Consider the following 21849-nt stretch of genomic DNA (forward strand, 5'->3'; position numbering starts at 1 on the left):
GCATGCACATTACAAGTGTCTTAGCTTCTTAGGAGTACCATAGGGTTGGAGATCCCCTCTGGAATAGCTTTATCTACCTACAAAGAACTCGACTTCAATGAAAACATTGTCAACTGGAAACATTCTCAAATGGGAATGCCTGACAATGCATTCGCTGCCCTCTAAGAAAAGACTCACCTCCTCTGTCTCTTCAGAGAAAGCTTGCAGAATGTCCGTCTGCCTGGTGTAGTTGCCATTGGCGTCCTGCAGTCCTTGCAGAATGCGCTCTCGCAGAACCAGCACAGAGACTCGAAGCTGGTGCCAGAGGAGCTGCACTGCGTGAATGTCCACAATCACATTGACAGAGTAGGACAGCAGCTTCAGGGAGAACTCGGTCTCAAGAAGGGCATGGATTTGTTCGACGTGATCAGAAATGTCCTCACAAATATCCTGCAGTAAAGACAGCAAAACATACAGGGACTGCTTTAGTGTGTCCTGGGATAGGGGAAAGGTATAAACAGTTACTGTTTCACCTAACACATGTAGGTACTTTGCTCTATGTTGATCAGACACATAGTTGCAGACGATAATCTTATGCACTGGAACATCCATCCATCCAGGGAAACTGATCTTTTACTAAATCACAAGAAATCGTACTGTTCTTTCAGGCATCCAAATTAAATGCTCAGCCAAGGTGAGAGGTCACTTCACTAGCCCAGTCTTTGTTCTCTATGCTCTCTCTCTCTCTGTCTGTCTGTCTCTCTCTCTTTCTCTCTCTCTCTATCTCTCTCTCACTCTCTCTCTCTCCATTCTATCTCTCTGTTTTTTCTCTCTCTAGTTCTCTCTCCTTTCTTTTTCTCAATGTGGAGCTCTCAGCTATTCTACTTGCTGGTGATGAGATAAACAGAGCACAAAATATATCTGGATAGAAGCATGACTCAGACATCTAGTATGAAAAGAAAGAGGTAGAATGTGCGCTTCATACAGTTCCCAGAACTTCTCAATCAAGTCTTCAGTGTGAGGGGCAAATGTTACCCACAGGACAATTTCGTTTTGAAACTCACAATGGAAATCTGAATTTCCAATCTCATTTTTCAAACACAATTGTTTTTTTAAGATGCAAAGCCAGAAAGACAAAATGCAGTTTTCAGAACCAGACATTTTAAGGGAAAACAATAGTAAATCAAAGTTTCACTCATTTTCATACGTACAATTAGGCAGCATAACTGATATTTGACTTATTCTCAAAATTATTCCTAAACTTATTCCTAAATTTCCACATGAAGTCAATAGCCAGAAATATGAAATGAAGGCAGTGTAGTATTTACTTGAACAACTTAAGCTACTATTACGGATAAAAATGATGTTGATGTCAGCTAAAAGTCCTTGGTTACTCATTTCTAGTTGTACATCAATGACTTTTTTACATGTGGCTTTCAGCTATGACTTTCAGTTGGCTAAAATAAGCATCTGAGTTCTGAACCCTACTATTAATGTCAAAAATAACCTTCCTATGCTAGAAATATAACCTTTTGATTTCATGCATTTCGGCAACTCTTTACATTATTCTTCCATATTCCATTGACAAAGGCATCTGGTTCACCTTTTTTTCTCTCCCTATCTACCAAGCCTAGCATTACCTTAAGTAGTTGCCATATTCACACTGATGAACTCACACCACCACAGTCTTGGATTTCTTTTACTTGACAGCTCTTAGGACCTTTACACTATTTCTACTGGGACATTTTCTGCCATAGCTCTACTCTGTCATTAGTCTACCAATGTAACAATATCAAAAGGTCTTCTATACCATCCACCTCTCTTTTTATGATTTTTTTCAGTCCTGTCTTCCACTAGAATGCTCTTCTGCCTCACTCAGACCACTGGTCCCCTCTACCCCTTTTTTCTCATATACCACACCCATCTACCTTAGAACCTTTAGGGATCACTTAAGACATTGTTTTGGCAGTGTTCTCAATTCCTCATACCCTTGATTTTATTACTCAGACTTGTCTACCTCTGTCTTTTGGGTCTAACTTTGAACCTATGGATGCAGAATACTATACATACCAAGGGGAGCAAAAGGCTAGGCATCAGAATGAACCATAAACTTACTGATACTCTGTTGTGTTGTCAATTCTGTTTAAAGATGTTGCTTGCGTACATCTTTAAATACTGTAAATCACAGTTTTCTTGCAAGTTCAGACTACTCAGTTATTACCTGCTTGGGGGTAGGGGGGAAATGCCCTAACTCAATCTGGTTGAGGCACTATATTGATACTCCAGACAATCTTGGACCTTCTATTATTATAAATGATAACAAAATGCTGAAACATGGATACAGGGAAGTGGGGAGGGAAGGGATAGTAGGGGGAAAACAAAGGAGGGAGTAACAATGTTCAATAGGAAATGTTCTTTATACTCACATAACTGTAACCTCTCTGTAAGTATCTTTACAATAAAAAATATTTTAAAAATGAGTTTTAAAAAACATAACCACAGCACCACAGTAGATCCAAATTAGGGATAAGGAATAAAAGAAGTGGTAATCTGATTCCTAGAAACTTCCTTCTTTTTCAGTGAGAAGTTCTGGTGACAACATGAATACCAATCTCCTTAAAACCAATCAGCCTTAGTGAAAATCCCAGACTTGCTCAAGGAGAAGATGCCATTATAGTATGAGATCTCTTTTCCATTCTTTGGCCATTAAGTAAAATTTCCCACTTGTTTCCAGGCATGTTTGTTTATATGCAAATGGTACTGAAAGACAAATGAGCCTACAAATTCAGTAACAGCTTGTATAATCTTTATCACCTGCTCAAAATAGATAAAGAGGCATTTCTCACCTATCTTACTCCCATCCCCCAATATAAAAGGTTATATATAGCCTTAGCACCACTTAAGCTCATGCCAAAACACATGCCATCCATTCTTCACAAATGATTTAGCTCCTTCATAATGGATGTAGGAATAAGTCAGAGCCAAGCCATGGGTCAAGATAGAAAGGTAATTATCCATAAGAGGAAACAATCCATATGGGTTTCTAAAGTATTATTGGTGACAGTTAACTCAGACTTCCATATATAACCCAGCACTCACAGAAGCTGATGAATCCTGAAGAAAATTGCTTTCTCATAAGTGCTTATATCCCTCTGTTGAATATTTTACATACACAATCTCTCCTGAATTCTGAAACTGAATAATGCATAGCTTGGTGCAACTTTCTGTGGTCTATTAATGTATTTATTTTTATGGTTTGTACTGTGCCACCAGTTGTTTGACAAAAGCTCTCTGGCTCTCTGATTCTCTGTCTGTCTCTGTCTCTGTCTCTGTTCCTCCTTCCCAAACATGGGCTTTCTTTGAACATTTGATGAGAATTTTTTTTATAGGAAGATGATTAATTCTAAACAATATACTTTCTAAAATTAGAATCTCTATTTTTTTCTTTGTTATATAAAAATATTAAACAAATACCTATAGACTAACTAGTTTGAAGTATTGCACATTTATAAGAAAGAAGTAAAGATTATGGATATTATGTTTATTTAATGCAAATAACTGGGCAAAGGAGACTTTAAATCAATTTACTGAATGGCTGTCTCCCAGCAAGAATTGTTTGGAATTTTAAAAAGAGCCAAGAAATCTGAACATACTTTATTAACAATGTGAAGTAAAAGCATGGGATTGGAAATGCTGAATCAACCTAACTGATGCATGTAAGGAATGACTGGTGTTCAGACTCAATTGTACATGTGACTAGAACAGATGGTAAGTGGAAAGTAGATTCAGCTCACATGGTTAAGCAGCTTAAGGGATAACAGATCTGCTAACACTGTAGTGCTACTCAGAGGAAACAAAACCATAATTTCAGAAGATAATCAAGTTTTTTTATTAATATAAAGACAATCCCTTTATTTGCCTATATATGTATGCACATATACATGTATGTATATATTCATCTTACAGACCTATATGCTGACCTATATACCTATACAATATTTCTCATCTCCTTACTGAGAGTATTAACAAAAGATACCATATCATTCCACAACTACAAAGTTTAAGTTACATTTAAAGTTTAAGTAATATTTAGCATGGCAGACTGATTAAACTGATATAGTGACTATAGCTCATAGCAAAATGTGATCAATCAATCTAATTAGTGTTTATTTTGATTTCAAAGTTTTCCCTGTTTTGATCAAGAGGGTACTAGTAGGTAGAAAACTCAGTCTATAGAGAGAATAAGGTCAGTAGAAGGACTAAGATGCTAAGACAATATAAGTAACAGCTCATAGATCTCTTTCAAGAATGAACACCAGAGGGTTCTATAATGGGTTCACGAGTCATTCTTTTTTTTTTTTCTTTTTTTATTGTGAAAATACCGTACAGAGGGGTTACAATTACATGAGCAAGGTAATGAGTACATTTCTTATCAAGCATTGTTGCCTCCTCCTTTGTTTCCTCTTCCCATGCCTTCCCATTTCCTCCTCCATCCCCCACCCCCTCACCGCTGCCTCATCCCCCCCCTCTGAGTAATATATTCTGTAACAAGCTCATTAAGATAACTAAATCAACAGATATCCCTAAGAATAACAACAACCTTGTAACATCAGTCAAGATGCATTGTATTTTAATGTATTAGGTGATTTGCATGGTAAGTTCTTGGTACAACTTCTTAAAGATAGCAAAAATATAACATTTTAAAAAGCTAGGCACCAGTGGCTCATACCTGTAATCCTAGCAATTCAAAAGGCAGAGGTCTAAGGATCGTGGTTCAGAGCCAATCCTGGCAGGAAAGTCTATGAGACTCTTATCCAGTTAATAGCCAGAAGTGAAGCTGTGGTTTAAGTGATAGAGTACTAGCCTTAAGCACAAAACCTCATGGAGAGTATCCTGAGTTCAAGCCCCAGGATAAGCACACATATACACAAAAAGAGTAACAACTTTGTTTTTAATTGAGGTAGTCTTTAATGTCCTTTAAATAATAATTTTGTAGATACTCATATTGCCCCTAGATCAACCCTTAATTATTGAGGACAGAAGAGTAATATTATTAAACATAATGACCTCACTGAATACATTAAAGTCTACTGTGCAATAATCAATGGGCTGGTATGTATAGTGAGAAATGACTGTTCCTGTGGAGTTTCCAGCCTGGTGGAGGCAGGTAACCAGAAGCTACTGTCAGAAAGATAGATATTCATTATGAGTAAAAAGGTGACGAAAAGATACCTGTAGGAGAGTGGAGGAAAGAAACAAGGATGCTTTTCAAAGGAAGTAAAATACTTATCTTGAAGAAGAAAATCAGGAGGTCAAGACAGAGAGGAGCATTTCAGGGAGCAGAAATATGACCTCGAGCTATAGACCTGAGGTTTAGTGGTGATATATGAGATGTGGAACCAAACTTAGAATCCACAAAAGAAAAAAATGAAACTTCATCAAAATTTGAAACTTTTCTTCTCTGAAAGACTTTTTTTGGTGGGTACTGAGGCTTTCTGTTCTTGGTTGCCTTGCTTGTGGCTGGTGCTTTACCACTTGAGCCACACCTTCAAGTCCTGCTTTTATCTAGTTAACTGGAGGAAGAGTCAGACTTTTCTGGTAGGACTGGTGATTCTTAGATATAGCCTCTTTGGGTAGCTAAGATTAAAACCATGCCAGCTGGAATGACATTTTTAAGAAAAGGAAAAGATAAGCAAAGATTAGGAAAAATATTTGCAAGTAAATAAGCAACAAAAAACTTATATCTAGACTATATAAAGAACTCTCAATAATAATAAAACAGCCATTCAGGGTCTTTTATTGTTCGATATGCATTTTTTGATTGCCTCTTCTATTTCCTTGAAGAATGAGGTTGGAATATTGATAAGTATTGCATTGAATCAGTAGATAGCCTTGGGAAGTATTGCCATTTTCACGATGTTGATCCTTCCAATCCAGGAGCATGGGAGGTTTTGCCACTTTCTAAGTTCTGTTTTGATTTCCTTTTTCAGGTTTTTAAAGTTTTCATCATAGAGGTCCGTCACTTCTTTGGTTAATGCCTAGGTATTTTATTTTTTGTGGGGGCTATTACGAATGGAGTTGCTTTCCTGATTTTAGCTTTTCTCATTGTTGGTATACAGAAAAGCCATTGATTTTTGAGGGTTAATTTTATACCCTGCTACTTTACCAAAGTTTTGAATTAGCTCGAGTAATTTGGGAATGGAGTCTGTGGGATGTTTTAAATATAAAATCATGTCATCTGCAAAGAGGGAGAGTTTTACTTCTTCTTTCCCTATTTGGATCCCTTTTATGTCTGCATCTTGTCTTATTGCTGTAGCGAGGCATTCTAATACTAGATTGAAGAGAAGTGGAGAGAGTGGACATCCTTGTCGTGTTCCTGAGTTAAGAGGAAATGGCTTTAGTTTTTCACCATTAAGTATAATGCTGGCTGTAGGTTTGTCATTTACAGCCTTTATTGTATTGATGAATGTGCCCTGGATTCCTAGTTTTTCCAGTACCTTCATCATATAGGGGTGTTGGATCTTGTCAAATGCTTTTTCTGCATCTATTGAGATAAGTATGTGGCTCTTATCCTTGCTCTTGTTGATGTGATGAATTATATACATTCATTTGTTTATATAGAACCAGCTTTGCATCCCTGAAATGAATCCTGTTTGAAACAACCCTTAACAGAAATAACAGTGCTGGAGGAATATCAATACCAAATTTCAAACTCTACTATAAAGCCATAGTAATCAAAACAGCTTGGTATTGGCATAGGAACAGACCTCAGGACCAATGGAATAGAATTGAAAACCCAGAAATTAACCTACAGACCTATAACCATCTAATCTTCTATAAGGGAGCTAAAAAGAAATAGAATGGAAGAAAGACAGCCTCTTCAATAAATGGTGCTGGCAAAATTGGTTAATCACTTGTAGAAAACTAAAGCTAGATCCTTATATATCACCCTGCACTAGAATCAACTCCAAATGGATCAAAGACCTCAGAGTCAAAGCAGACACTCTGAAAACATTACAGGGTGGAATAGGAGAAACCCTAGGTTTCCTTGGCACAGGCCAAAATTTTCTTAATAGAGACCCAGAAACACAACAAATAAAAGAAAGGTTGGACAAATGGGATTGCATGAAATTGCAGAGCTTCTGCATGGCAAAGGACATAGCCAGCAAGATCAATAGAAAGCCCACGGATTGGGAGAAGATCTTCACTAGCCATACAACAGACAAGGGTCTCATATCTAAAATATACCTTGAACTCAAAAAATTAAATCCCCCAACAAAAAATCTTAAAAGAAACAACTGCCCAATAAATAAGTGGGCTAAAGACTTAAAGAGAAACTTTTCTGAAGAGGAAAGAAGGATGGCCAATAGACACATGAAGAAATGCTCAACCTCTCTAGCCATAAAAGAAATGCAAATCAAAACAACATTCAGATACCACCTCACCCCAGTTAGAATGGCTATAATCAAAATTCTAATAACAACAGATGCTGGAGGGGATGTGGACAGAAGGGAACCTTTACTGCATTGTTGGTGGGACTGTAAACTTGTCAGCCACTTTGAAAAGTTGTATGGAGGTTCCTCAAAAGACTCCACATAGAGCTCCCCTATGACCCAGCAATCCCACTTTTGGGCATTTACCCAAATGATCACAAACAAGACCATACTAAAGCTACCAGTACAACTATGTTTATTGCAGCATTATTTACCATAGCTAAGATATGGAACCAACCCAGATGCCCCTCAGTAGATGAGTGGATCAAGAAAATGTGGTATATATACATAATGGAATTCTATGCCTCCATCAGAAAGAATGGCATTGCTCCATTTGTTAGGCCCAAAGAAACATAGGTCCCATGGTTTCCCTTATTTGCAATAACTAGTATATGTCTGAGTCAAGCAGAAAAAGTCAGATAAGTTGATGTTAGGTGAAATGAACCCCAGGATAAGTATTCAAATGTTTTTTTCTTTCTTGCAATTGTTTCTAATATATTTATAAGATAATTTCTTTGTTGCTTTGTATGTCCTTCCCCCACGGCATAATCCCTGCTTTCATTGTATTTGAAGTTAGTATAATTTGTGGAGGAGAAGGGCAAAACAAACCGTTTAAATAGTGATACAGGTGGACCCATTGCAACAATGAGATGTACAAATTGTTATGTCGAAAAATGAATTTTACAACTTTGGCCGGGGGTGGGGAGGTGGGGGGACGGTGGGAAGGGATGGAAAGGGGAAACAAAGGAGGAGGCAACTATGCTTGATAAGAAATGTACTCATTATCTTGCCCATGTAATTTTAACCCCTCTGTACGGTATTTTCACAATAAAAAAATAATAAAACAGCCAATCCAGCTATCAAATGGCAAAATAATTTAAGAAACACTATAATAAAATGAATATGGTAATAAATAAGCATATCAGTAAATATTCACCTCATTAGTCATTGGGTGAACGCAAATTAAAACCATGCTGAGATGCTAATATTACAATGTAAATCATTTTTTTAAATACTAGAAGTAACAGATACTAAGGAGTTCCAAAACAATTGAAACTCCTCTATATTATTGGTGGGAATGAAAGCTGGTAAATCACTCTATGAAGCAGTTTATCTGTTTTTTATAGAGCCAAACATACACTTACATTGTATAACCCATGTGTTTATTTAAAAAATTATAAAAGGGGCTGGGAAGGTGGCTCAGTGGTAGAGCTCTTGCCTTGCATGCCTGAGGCCCTGGATTCGATTCGATTCCTCAGCACCACATAAGCAAAAAGAAAAAAGCCAGAAGTGGCACTGTGGCTCAAGCGGTAGAGTGCTAGCCTTGAGCTGAAGAGCGGAGGGACAGCGCCCAGGCCCAGAGTTCAGTCCCCACGACCGGACCCCAAAAAAAAGTTATGAAAAGGTCTCACAATCATAAAAACCTTAAAAGTCTTTAAACGGGTGACTAGACCAACAAATTATGTTATATCTATAGCTAATATTCAGTAATTGTTTTTAAAATGGCCTTTGATATATACAACAATTGGGATAAACTTTAAAAAAACTTTCTCAAAAAGTTACACTTTAACTTCATTGCGTAATAGTCTCATAAGACAAAGCTATAGTGATGAAGAATAGATGTATAGTTACTAAGCATTGGGAATAAAGAGGACAAAATTACAAACTGAAGGCTCAAGGGAGGTAGGGAGACTTTTTGATTTGAAGAAGGTGAAACTCTTCTGTGCCCTGATTGTGGAAGTGGTAATATAAAGATAACCAAGGATTAAAATGGTAGAACTATACACCAAAAAAAGGTAAACTTTACTGTATAGTAATCTTTAAAATAACAATTGTCTCACTAAAATACATATAGAAATTTGTTTTGGACCACACATTTCCTGCAGATTCCTGAAAATAAAAAAACCCACATCTTTAGGTCATAGCATGATGTTCATCAGCACTTATTTTAATAATAATTGTATATAATTTTCTTCGTTATTTTCTGAGAATGTACAGAGAAAATTAAACTAATCTGGGACTCATGGCACAGTGTATGAAAGCAAATGTTGCATAAGATTTTTCCCCCCTTCAATTACTGGTTTGCTAATGCAAGCAAATAATGCTCAGTGCCCAGGCCCTGAGTTCAAGTCTCAGTACTGGAACCAAAAGAATAGCTTACTAAATAGATGTCAGTAACACAATCATTTATTATCATTATCAAATATTATGTTATATATAATTGCATTTTATGTTTTTATAGACCCAGTAGTGCAGAGTTTGTTTACACAAGCAGAACCATGAAATGTGAATATGTCAGGTAACTATGGAATTAGGGCAGCTACAGCATTACAAAGCAATTGGAATTTTTTAGCTCCTTTATACTAATTGAATGGAACCATCAACTTGATGCAATCCACTGTTAGCTTAAACATTGTGATATGGTACTTCACTCTGTGGTGTGTTTGTGTGTGTGTGTGTGTGTGTGTGTGTGTGTGTTCACGTATGTGTCTGTACCCACACACATTTTTAAGATACCTGGCCTAAGAGGCTTTTGTCTCTAAAAAGGAGAGCAGAATAACTCTGGTTCATCTTTAACAGGCCATGAGAGAGAAGAACTGTGTGTGGGGAGGTGTGCCAATACTGACTTGAACCCAGGACCTCACATTCTTGCTTGGCTTCCTTGTTCGAAACTAGTGCTCTACCATTGATCTATGATTACAGCCCAAGAAATAAGAACTTCTACCCTATTGTCACTTCAAACAGATTTCATATTACACTAAACGTTTGAGGGTCTTTATGCTTCTTTACCATCTTCAAGAGCCTTCTTAAAGGAAAAATGCAGTCTCAGTGAAAATTTAACTAAGGAGGCTGGGAAGGGATGTGAAGGGTAAACCAAAGGAGGAGGCTGCAATGCTTGGTAAGAAATGTACGCATTATCCTGCCCATGTAATTGTAACCCCTCTGTACAGTATGTTCACAAATAAAAAATAAATAAATAAATAAATAAATAAGAAAAAAAGAACCATATGATCAGTACCGTATGATTCCTTCCAAGGGACAAAAGTCCTTTGATTTTTAGAATGTGTATCCTAAGAGTTTTTTTCTGCATTAGCTGAAGACTATCACAGAATATGCAAAAGCAATAAATACAGGAGTCTCATTGGTATATATATCAATGAGATGGGTATGTATACTCTAGTGTTGGGTATGCCAGGTAAAGCACTGTTTTCTTTCTAACATAGCACTTTTAGGTCATGGGGTTGTTGTTACATATTAGTTAAGGACTATCCAATAATGAAAATGGATCTCTTCAAACAATGGATCTTGAGTGTCCCTTCTATAGTTGTATAATTTACATATTTTTTAATTCAGTAGTCTGTGTGTCATTCTTGTCTATTTCTTTGAGATCTGTCTGTCTTAGGAAATTCCTGGAGGGCATGTACTACACATAACTATTTTACTTATAAAGCATAGCAATACATGCAAATAGATTCTTAATACATACTGATATAATTGATACTCAACTCACAAAATGAAAGTATAAAGATAATTGTGCAAAAGAATAAGTGAATCACAAGATGCATCTGGATCACATTTGCACCAGGATAGACATCAGAGAGTCTGAGTGCTTGGTCTCAGTATGCATTGTTTATCTATGTCTAGTGATTGCTGAGTCTCCATTTTCTCATCTATACAGACAGTCTACAAAGGTAATCTATTCACAAAGTATTTTTTTCTTGTTCCTATTTTGTGTTCCTCTCCACAACAGCCTAGCTTTGATTACTTAGAAGCTTCTTTGTGTATGAAAATAATTTTTAACATGTCTGCTATTACTTGCCAGTAAATTAAATACTAAACTGGAAATCAAGAGACCAAAGTTTCAGTCTTAGTGATATTGAAAACTATCACTGTGGTTCCTACAGGAACCACAGGCCTTTGAATTAATAATGCAAATTCTCCAGGTTAAGAAGGAAAGATCGATGGTCCATTCATTGAGAGCAAAGGCCAAGATCACCATGAAACCTAAGGTTCAGGGGAGATTTGGGGCTATGTACTCTTTAGGTACCATGGTAGACCCAGGACATTACTCTTTTACCTGCCAACTGTCCTGCCCTCAGCAAAATGAACACACCAGTATCGCTTTGAGGCATTTCCATCTATACACCACCCACTACTCTTTCCTCACTGCTGTCATTTGAGCATTAACCTTCTTAAAAAATATATCAATACCTGTTAGCAACTCAGATTTTCCTTTTTACCTGAGGTGGAACATTTTTACTACCTCCTTTGAAAAGTTCTCAGATCATTTCTAGGTACACAGGACTTTATAGCTTTCTTTATAATGATTTCTCTTGAGTTCTCCTAAATGCTTTTCTACTGAAATAAAAAAGTTAAAGAGATGAAAAAGATCTCTCTGGGATCTTACTGCTGACTCACAGAGTGACCTTGGGCAGGCCAACTCCACTTTTAGAACTCTTTATATATTTAGATCACTTAGACCACAGCACAGCTTCTAAGGATGTGTTTCTATGACTTCCTCCCACACACAAACATCATAGCAACTAGCCAGCCCTTTGATTTGTATTTAAACACCTACAACATGCCTGTTGGGAACTAACAAAATAGACCCAAATTTGTAGATAGCACATATGAGCTTGGAACAGGAAATAAATCCTCATAGTACCAAAATTCTATGAGAAGCTAATTTTAGAGGTCACGGTAAGGGTCCTGAATGTGGGATAACAGATGATCCAGAGTCTGAAGTCACCCTTTCATTAAAGGAACATTTAAACTTCAACTGTATTTCTTGAAAGTTCCTATGGCCTCCCATCCATCCAATAATTGCATTCTTAGCAATCTCTCCCAATACAATAATGGAATTACCAACTTAAATACTATCATAATGAATTCATGATGGTTAAAAAAATGAAATGAAAAGATTAAAGATAGATTTAATGTGATATGTTTATTCAATGGAAAAATACATAGATGCTAAAATAAGATGATTAATACATTTTAGAGGGCATCACTAGACATTTAAGATACACATTTAACTAAAGAAAAGTAAGTTTTAAAAGTTCTACAAAAAATAATAGCTATGGGGGCAGGCATAGTGCACAGGCCTGTAATCTATCCATTTGGGAGTTAGAGATCAGGAGGATCATGATTTGAGAGCAGCCCTGGAAAAATGTTAGCAGGACACCCCCAACAAGCTGAGCCAACAAGCTGAGCATGGTAGAACTGTAATCCCAGATAGTCCACTCTACGTGGAAGGCAAGGTTAGAGAGAAAGCTTAGATATAAAGAGGTCTAGTCTAGAAAGGACTGAACTCAATCAGGAAGAAAACACAACAAGGAAATTTCAAAGGAAAATTTACCTCTGAAGCTAGCAAAAGCCAGGCTCTGTAATTCAACTTTGTTCATTTATACTACAAGGAGTAGCTTATCCAAATGTCAAAAGGGTTTAACACTCCATGAAGAAGTAGAAAATACATGTAGGCTGATTGGATCCAAAGGTCCCTTGCTTCCTTTCTCCCGCAGGTTAATGCAAAGGTCAAGATTAGCCTTCTGTATTAAAATGCCCCTGGAGTGTCATTACAGAGCTCCAAAAACAGTTCTAGATTGGCCAGCTTGATTCTAAAGGTTTCCTTCAGCCAGGACTAACAGAAATGAACGCTTTCTTAAAAGTAACAAACGTTCTGTCATTATATGATGAGGCGCAATAGAGTACAGAAACACTTAAAGTAGTCATGAGAGATGCACTTAGGCAGAGGTGGAAGGGAAGATAACACAAAGGCTTTTGTGTAAGGACTCTGGAATCCTGGGATTATTAGTGCCAGATTCCCCTTTAACTAATCTGTCCACAAAGATATAACAGCCAAGTCCTTGCCCATGAATTCACCCCAAAACTTCCTGTAAAAGGAGCCAGAATACATTTTGTTTTTCAAACGCTGGGAGGTCAGCTGCATGGAGAGACAACAGTGAGGGTTTATGGAATGACAGAGATTTCCGGGAGAGGTAACTTCAACAGAAATTTTTTAAAAGTGTCAAATAACATACAGCAAATGTAAATAGACACCAAGGCTAGGATGACTGGTCCCTTAAAGGACTATAAACAGCCAAAAGAGTTGGTCTCATAACCAGGACTGTTATTTGCTTTGGAGCTGGACAGAATCTAGTTCTGGCTGCCAAAGGCAGGCAGCGCTCTTACCCATCCCATGCAGGAGGCTGGTGTCCTGGATCTACCTTTCCTCTTGCATAAGACCTGAATAAACACTGGACAGGATACTGTAATTTTAAAATGTTCACCCTCTGTTCCACTTGTACTGTCAGGATGATTCATAAAAGCAATTCATATAGCACAAGCATGGTCAATGGGAGCATTCTGAAAAAAACTTAAAAATATTTTTCTATAGAAATAACATAAATGCAATGCAACAACAATTAGAAAAGGTAAAGTTAAAAACTAATCAGGGATCATGTCTGTCTTCACCATTGAACTCTAGTGATAATACAAAAATAATGCATATTATTCTAGATGATTGTGTGCTGCATGTTTTTTCTTAATGAAAAATGGTGAATATTTTTATATGTCAATTACTGCATTTCATAATTCTACAAGTCATAATTTCTTTATGACTTCATAGCTATTTTATGAATACACATAAAATATGAAGTCACTTCTTCATAGCTAGATATTTGACTTTGTCGTTTTCTTAAAGACACAAATACTCTGTTGGCCAGTCATTAAATCCTGCTTTTTCCTTTTACTAAATGTGTATTCTCTAGACTAGGGGTCTTTTCTGTCTTACTTACATGGTCTTACTTATACTGGAGCCCCAGATGCTAGTATAGGTTTTAATCAGTAAAAAAATGTTATAAACAATGATTGTTGTCCCCCTTTTTTGTGGAGATGGATAGCAGTCCTAGGGCTTAAACCCACGGCCTCACATTTACTAAGCAAGTGCAAAAACTTGAGCCACACCCCCGACTGCTGTCCCCTTTTAATTTCTACTGCAACTGCCCTGATCCCATTCCAATAACTAGCATAGTTCCCAAGCTGGTTTCTTTCTTTCACAAGTTTACAGTCATTCTTTATTGAATTAAATACCAATAATTGCCAATTTCATTATGTGATGAAATCTCCCTTTTTGTTACTCATAAACAATTTAAAGGTCCCATGATATTAGGATGGATTCAAACGTCCTTATCTTAATTGATCAAAGACTAATTCAAAAAAAATCAGACAATACTTTGAAATAGGAAGTTACATTACAGAATTTTTTATTCTGGAAGGTTTTTAAAATTCATTTTACATCTCAGGTAATTGGATCTCAGAAGGTTCTGTGACTTCACAAGAACATAATGCTGGTCTGGAGGCCTGTAGGTTGAGGCTTGTTCCTTCAGACTAAGTTGGCTGCCTTCCAGTCTTCCTTGCCTCAGCTTCTGACCAGATCCTCATGGCTTTCATAGTATTCTGAAATAAACTGGACTCATTCTAACTCGTCCTTCTACTCATGGCATTTGCCTGAACTATTCTCCTTTGCCACTTGGTGCCTAATCAAATGTTTTTTCAAGGAAAGCTTAAGCCCTATCTCTTTAACAACGCTTGGCTTAGGACACACCAAATTATTTCTTCTCTGCTCCCCAACCTCATTTTCTGCTTCCAGCACTTAATTATACATTGTTTTGCAATGGTTAGTATTTCACAGCTGAGAGAAATAGCTTATTGCATGTATAGGAAGGAAACAAAAGGTAGAATTGGAAAAGCTACCGTTATAATGAGCTGAGCCCCTCAAATATATTCTGATGCAATATCACTTAATAAGCAGAGTCACCCAGGTATTGAATCTTGATGCTTCCTATTATCCTTTCTTATTTGAGGCCAATGTTTCTGATTTGCTAAGAGTAAAACCTTCCACTTTAACAACATTAATTTTTAAAATTTGAGGTGCCAAGTGGCAAGGTCTTTGGAGAATGAATTGTATAGTATTAATCTTGTCTTTATTAAAGTCCTTGATATTTTATTCATAGGTTTGTGTGTATTAATTTTGTTTTTCAAACATATTCAGTAAAAATTACCTATCTTGATTACCATATGTTGCATCATCTTCTTATGCTTTGTACATTAGGAACATCTCTCACTTGCCTCACCTAGTTCTGTACCTACTTTGGCTTACCAACTAGTTGTAGGAAAGTAAGAGACCTGTGAAACAGAATCTCTCTTACTATATTCAGGCTATATCCGCCACCTTCAGCCAACAGTAGAATCTATTGTTGATATATTCTGATACATTTGTGTTACTCCTTGTGAAAGAATTCTATGTCTCAGACACTTGATACCAAGTTTAGTCATATAACTTGTTGAAACCAATAAAATGGGAGCTAAAATAATTTTAAAAGCTATCCATTGAGTCTGTCATCACTTTTACCTTTCTGATTTCAGAAGTTTAGTATATCCCAATTAGAGCCATTCCTGCTGCATGGTCTCAGATAGTACAAACATGGAACAGAGCTGGGGATCACCACAGGATGGACATATAACATAAGCAACAAATATAACTTATTATAAACCATCAGAATGTGGACATCTTTGTGACAGCAAAGAAAATTATGAACCAGGTGATGGTGACACACCTCTATAATCCTACATATTCAAGAGGGTGAAATCTATAGGATCTCAGCCTTTAAAAATAAAAAGTCAAGACTTCAACTCTGAAAATAGCCAGCAAAAAGCCAAAGCAGAGATGTGGCTCAAATGGTAGGGTGGCAGCTGAGTAAACAAGCTCCACAAGTATGAGCCCCTTAGTTCAAACCCAGGTGTCAGCAAAATTCAAAATAAAATCTAACGAGCCGGAGTGAAATAAGTATTATAAAGGAGAAGGTAAGATTATTGTTATTCAAAGACCATGTGACCAAATATTTCCACCAACACACAATAGAGTTTTCCATTCAGAATCTTAAGCACAAGAATAGGCTATCGTATAGCAGCAAAGGCAATCAAATTTTAAACAAAAGCAATTTACACCAAAAAAAAAAAGCAAATGTTTTCCACACTACTCCACAGATCATATTTGTAAGTATAAGACAGGAAAACAAACATTTGGTGACAGACTGAGGTTCAGATCATATTCTAACCTCCCTCCTGTCAGTCAAAGTCAAAGTCCTGTCAGTCCAGTCTGCTCAGCCTGGGGATCTTTCGGTCCATAGAATCATTTCTTGAGTTTGGGAGTAAAGAAAGCGAGGGAGGAGGATGGAAGGGAAGGGAAGGAAAATGTGATGGCATTTAAAGCAAACAACAACCAAGCTGTGAAAAATGGCCTTGCTTCGGAGCATTATCTTTAATTACTTAAAGAGTTTCTAGTATTTTTAAGTACAGTTTATGTTAAAATAATTTTTATTAATTTAGAGAAGACAATCAATGTCTATGAAAAAAACAAACCTTCTTTGGGATTTTCTTTTTGTGGTCATTGTGAGAGATTGCTTTTTCCTATACTTAGGTTCACATTCTTTTGTTCTAAAATTTAGAGTGACATCTAGCCTTGACAACCACAGCGTGTTTTCTTTTCCTGAGGGGGAAGATAACTTATAATGCTGTTTAATTTTGTACTGTTAATGTGTTGGTGAATTTTTAAACTCTGTGCTAACTGCAGTAGATTATATAAACTGAAAAAAAAAAAAGACCATGTGAGTGTTTGGCTGGGAAAAGTTAAAAAAAAAAGTGACTTAAAAATTCCAGTGAGTTGTGGCTTTGTGGTAGCTTGCCTAGCATTGTGTGAAGCCCTGGGTTCAATTCCTTAGTGCCACATAAACAGAAAAAGCCAGAAGCAGCGCTGTGGCTCAAATGGTAGAATGCTAGCTCTTAGCAAAAAAAAAAAAAAAACCCAAAACAAACAGACAAACAAAAACAATGCCTATGCCCTGAATTCAAGCCTTAGGATGGCAAAAAAAAAATTCCAACAGTCAGTCCAGTCTGATAATAGAGCAAAATAAAGCAAAATATAATACCTTGAAATCAATAGTCATCATATACACAAATAACAAGCTTTAGAAAGCTGTAACTAAAGCCGGGTGCCAGTGGCTCACGCCTGTAATGCTAGCTACTCAGGAGGCTGAGATCTGAGGATCACCATACAAAGTCAACCCAGGCAGGAAAGTCTGTGAGACTCTAATTTCCAATAAATCATCAGAAAACTGGAAGTGGTGCTGTGGACTCAAGTGGTAGAGTGGTCGCCTTGAGCTGAAGAGCTCAGGAACAGCATCCAGGCCAAGAGTTCAAGCCCACAAATGATGATGAAGAAGAGGAAGAAGAGGAAGAAGAAGAGGAAGAGGAAGAAGAGGAAGTGGAAGAAGAGGAAGAAGAAGAGGAAGAAAAAGAAGAAGAAGGTAACTGAAAACTACTAACTGAATACTCTCTGAAGAACATTTTAAAACAAAATTTTTATTATATACAAAACTGAATGAAAAAGGTCAATGAAGGCACATTAGCCTACCAAATATTAAAATGTATGATAAGCCTTAAGGAGTTAAAACTGACAAACTAAGATAATAATGTAAACTAGCTATAAAAAGAATAACCTTAAAAGTAAATCCAAATCCGAATGAGTATTTGAACATTTGATAAAGTAACCAGCTAAAATCAATTGTAGCAATTATATAAATATCAGGAAGAAATTAAGTTGGCCCTAATGTACACCTTGATAAATACCAAATGAATCAAAAATTTGAAAGTTTTACAGTATTATAAAAAATTACTTAAGAAGTATGTATAACCTCGAAATAAGGTTGGCCTTCTAGATTAAAAATCTAGAGCTACTGAAAGACATTTGACTATCACAGAAATTACTAGCAAAGGTATAGAAAATAGACATAGTACTCCTGGTTAGAGAGTAAATTAGTCTAATTTGTATTTTCTTTTTCTTACAAATTGAGAAAATATGTTTAAATATTTTATCTTCTTTTTGTATTTTAATGTAATTCACTACAACAATGACACTATCCCTTTCTTCCAAACGCACAAACTGTTTCACAAAGGAAAGCTTGTACAGCTTCTTAACAACATATACAAGACAAGTGATGTTTCATATCAAACCACTTTACATGTTAACTTGTTCTGAAGACCATTTTTCTTTTTTTGGCCTGGTTTTTTTAAAAAAAACATTGTTAAAAATATTTACAACATTTTCTTCTGTTAGATGAAAATTCTTACAAACAGAAAAAGAGATTTTAATGAACCGACCACATAAAAAACACAAGACAACGTCAAAGGCTTCTATCTGTGCTATATTTTTTCCTTTAAATACTGAAAATTTCCTTCAGACCCTTGTTCAATCCTAGTCCATTCTGTTCATATTTAAACTCCCATTTTATTTAAGTAGTCTATTCACCTACAAGAAATAGAAACTAAAGGCTACTATGCACCGGGTCTTTTAGAAAGGAGACTGGGGGAAAATGCTTCACAAGGAAGAGTAAAAACCAGAACAGTCTGTCTTTGGACAGAGTAATGAGGTGACATTTTGATAGTTTCTTTCTGTTTGAGAGTAAGATAGTGTAAGAATTCTGGTTTTCAGGAAATATGTATAGTTTTTAAAAGAATGTTTTCCTACAAACTCATCATAGAAGCAAATAATTGTAACTGTATGAATGCAATCTCAGTTTCACTTTGGTTATTAACATATAATACTCATAATAGAGAATTTTGCTGGTTGAAGAACAGAGTTGTTCTTAAGTATTTGTGGTAGTAGTCACCCTAGCTTTTGCAACCTGAGGCATGTGTTCCACAAAACAGGGATATTTGTCTGGTGCAGTGACCTTGGTGATATAGTCATGATTAAAAGCTGCTGATAGCCAGCTTAATTGAACACTGTCAACAGATTTTTGTTCTGCTATTTTCAGTTCTGGGATCTATGTTGTAGTTGTATGAACAAATATTTAAGTTTTTTGGTGCTGTTAAAAAAGATAAGTCATACTCTGGCTTTTTTTCCCCACTATTACCATTCATTGTTACCCACAATCTTCTAAAAAAATTCATCCCTTATCCAGAAAGTACTAATTATAAAGATTGCTGACGAAGCAAAGTTTTGCATCAAAATGTCACCTCATCGTATTTTTTTAATCTTTGTTTTTGTTTTTGCTTTTGTTTTTGTCGGTTGTGGGGCTTGAACTCAGGACCTGGGCACTGGAGACTAATTTGTAATTCAACCATTTCCATCACATTCCAATTGCATATACACACTGAGTAGCAATCTTACTTCCAAGAATTTACGTATCTAATATATTCATACTTTTTTGTGAGAGGGTTTATGGCGATACAGTTTGTAATACTACAAACTATTGGAAATAAGAAAGCAAATGTTCATTTTTATGGTAATTTTATTCAGTAGAATACTACACAACTGTAAGAAAAAATGATAATGATCAAAAGGCTATTGGCAAGTGACTCATATCTGTAATTCTAACTACTTTGGAAGCAAAGTGGTAGAATCACAGCTCAAGGCCAGACCAGACAATAAGTTCAAAAGACCACTCCCACATCTCAACAGAAAAAAGTTGGGTGCGGTGGTGTATACCTGTAACCCCCCAGCTACAGAGGGAAGTAGGAGGATCATAATTCAGGCTTAGCATGAGCAAAAAAACAAGACTCTATCTCAAAAATTGCCAGAGCAAAGCCAGATGTCAGTGGCTCATGCCTGTAAACCTAGCTACTCAAGAGGCTGGGATTTGAGAACTGAGGTTCAAAGTCAGCCCAGACAGAAAAGTCTGATCTCTAATTAACCACCAAAAAACAAAAACAAAAAAAAAAAACAGAAGTGGAGTTGTGATTCAAGTGTTAAAGTGGCAAAGTTGGGTACAAAAGCTCAAGGAATGGTACCAAAAAGAAAAGAAAAAGACGACGAAGAAGAAGAAACAGCAAAACAAGTCAGAGGCATGGTTCAAGTGGTAAAGCCACCTGAAAAGAAAGACAGAGAAAAGGAATCTTTACATTGGCATACAGAAAGATCTTCATGATAGATAAGTTAAAAAGCAAAGTATGAATTGGTATACATGGAATAAAACAGAATTGCTAAGGATAGATGTTTTGAGATGTGTTTATGAATGCCTGTACAAAGTTAGAAAAATAGGCACAATCAAACAAGAATGAGTACTTTCCTAGCTGAGCTACATAGGGAGGAATTCGTAGAGGAGCCAACTCAACGCATCAGAGAATGAAAGGGAGACTTCATACAGTATTTTTCTTCATATTTAAAACTTTTGACTCCTGCAAATACGTTTCACATTCAAAACTATTAAACAATAACAATAACTCCAAACCAGTTTCTCTGTGGGTAATTAAAATCTAAAGGCAATGATCTAATGACATTGTCTTCAATAAAAGCTGTCCTTGACAGTCACTTGTATTGTAATCAGTAGTCCATAAAGAGCCATTACTTTCCTACTAGTATTCTCTAAGGAATATTGTTTCACTTCTCCATCTAAAATATTGCTTTCTATATATGAAAAAGTAGCGTATCAAAGCAATTCAATAATTTCACCATTAAAACACTTCTGTCACTATTTTTCTGAGCACTTTCAAATCTAAAATTTCAGACTGTTCATTATGATACAAAATATAATTTCTACATTGATTGAAATGACTTTGAATGAAGCGTTGCAAAAGGGAAAGGCCCACTCAATATGATAATATAGTGCTTAAAATAGAACCATTAGTTGAACTATCTAGTAACAAAGCATATTTGTTTCATTATATGGGCTCTCTCTCTTTTTCTAAAACAACAGTAAGACTATACAGCCATTATGTAAGAGCTGACAAAATATTAAATATATCAGGATTCCTGTATGAACTGCATCTACATGGACAAAGGGGAGTAAGGGATAAATAAAGGAGAGGAGGTATGGCAGTCTGATAAAAGAAACACTACTCGACAGAGTAAAGACCTTCATTCTACTTATCTTCCTTTATTAGCTAGCCCACCATTTCATCTGCTTGGGTAAAGTTTCCTGACGTAAAAGATAGAAATATTTTACTAGCTGTAGCAGAGACTTCGCTATGTGCTCACCAAACTATGCCCTCTTTGATATGCAGCTAATCTACCTTTCCCAGGAGTCCCATTTAGATGGGGAATTTTAGTAGTATTAGCCAAAGAAATGTGAGTGGAAGTAATACACTTTGATGACACACCTAATCCTTAGAAATTCCTCTGGGATCTATGTGCTCCCTCTTCCTTGTCTACTTCCTAGATTCAAAATATCAAGAGAGGGGCTGGGAAGGTGGCTCAGTGGTAGAGTGCTTGCCTTGTATGCATGAGGCCCTGGGTTCGATTCCTCAGCACCACATAAGCAAAAAAGAAAAAAGCCGGAAGTGGCGCTGTAACTCAAGTGGTAGAGCGCTAGCCTTG

At 36.4% G+C, this 21849-nt stretch overlaps 1 protein-coding gene across 1 annotated transcript in view; it reads right to left on the reverse strand.

Annotated features, from left to right (window-relative positions):
• Positions 1-21849, reverse strand: part of Akap6 (A kinase (PRKA) anchor protein 6) — a 465374-nt gene that overhangs the window by 289577 nt on the left and 153948 nt on the right. Inside the window, exon 3 of the mRNA XM_013033451.1 lies at positions 178-429. Within this exon, the coding sequence (XP_012888905.1) occupies positions 178-429 (252 nt within the window). The remainder of the gene's footprint in view (positions 1-177; positions 430-21849) is intronic.

The sequence above is a fragment of the Dipodomys ordii genome, unplaced genomic scaffold, assembly GCF_000151885.1.
Source record: "Dipodomys ordii isolate 6190 unplaced genomic scaffold, Dord_2.0 Scaffold168, whole genome shotgun sequence".
NCBI lineage: Eukaryota > Metazoa > Chordata > Mammalia > Rodentia > Heteromyidae > Dipodomys > Dipodomys ordii.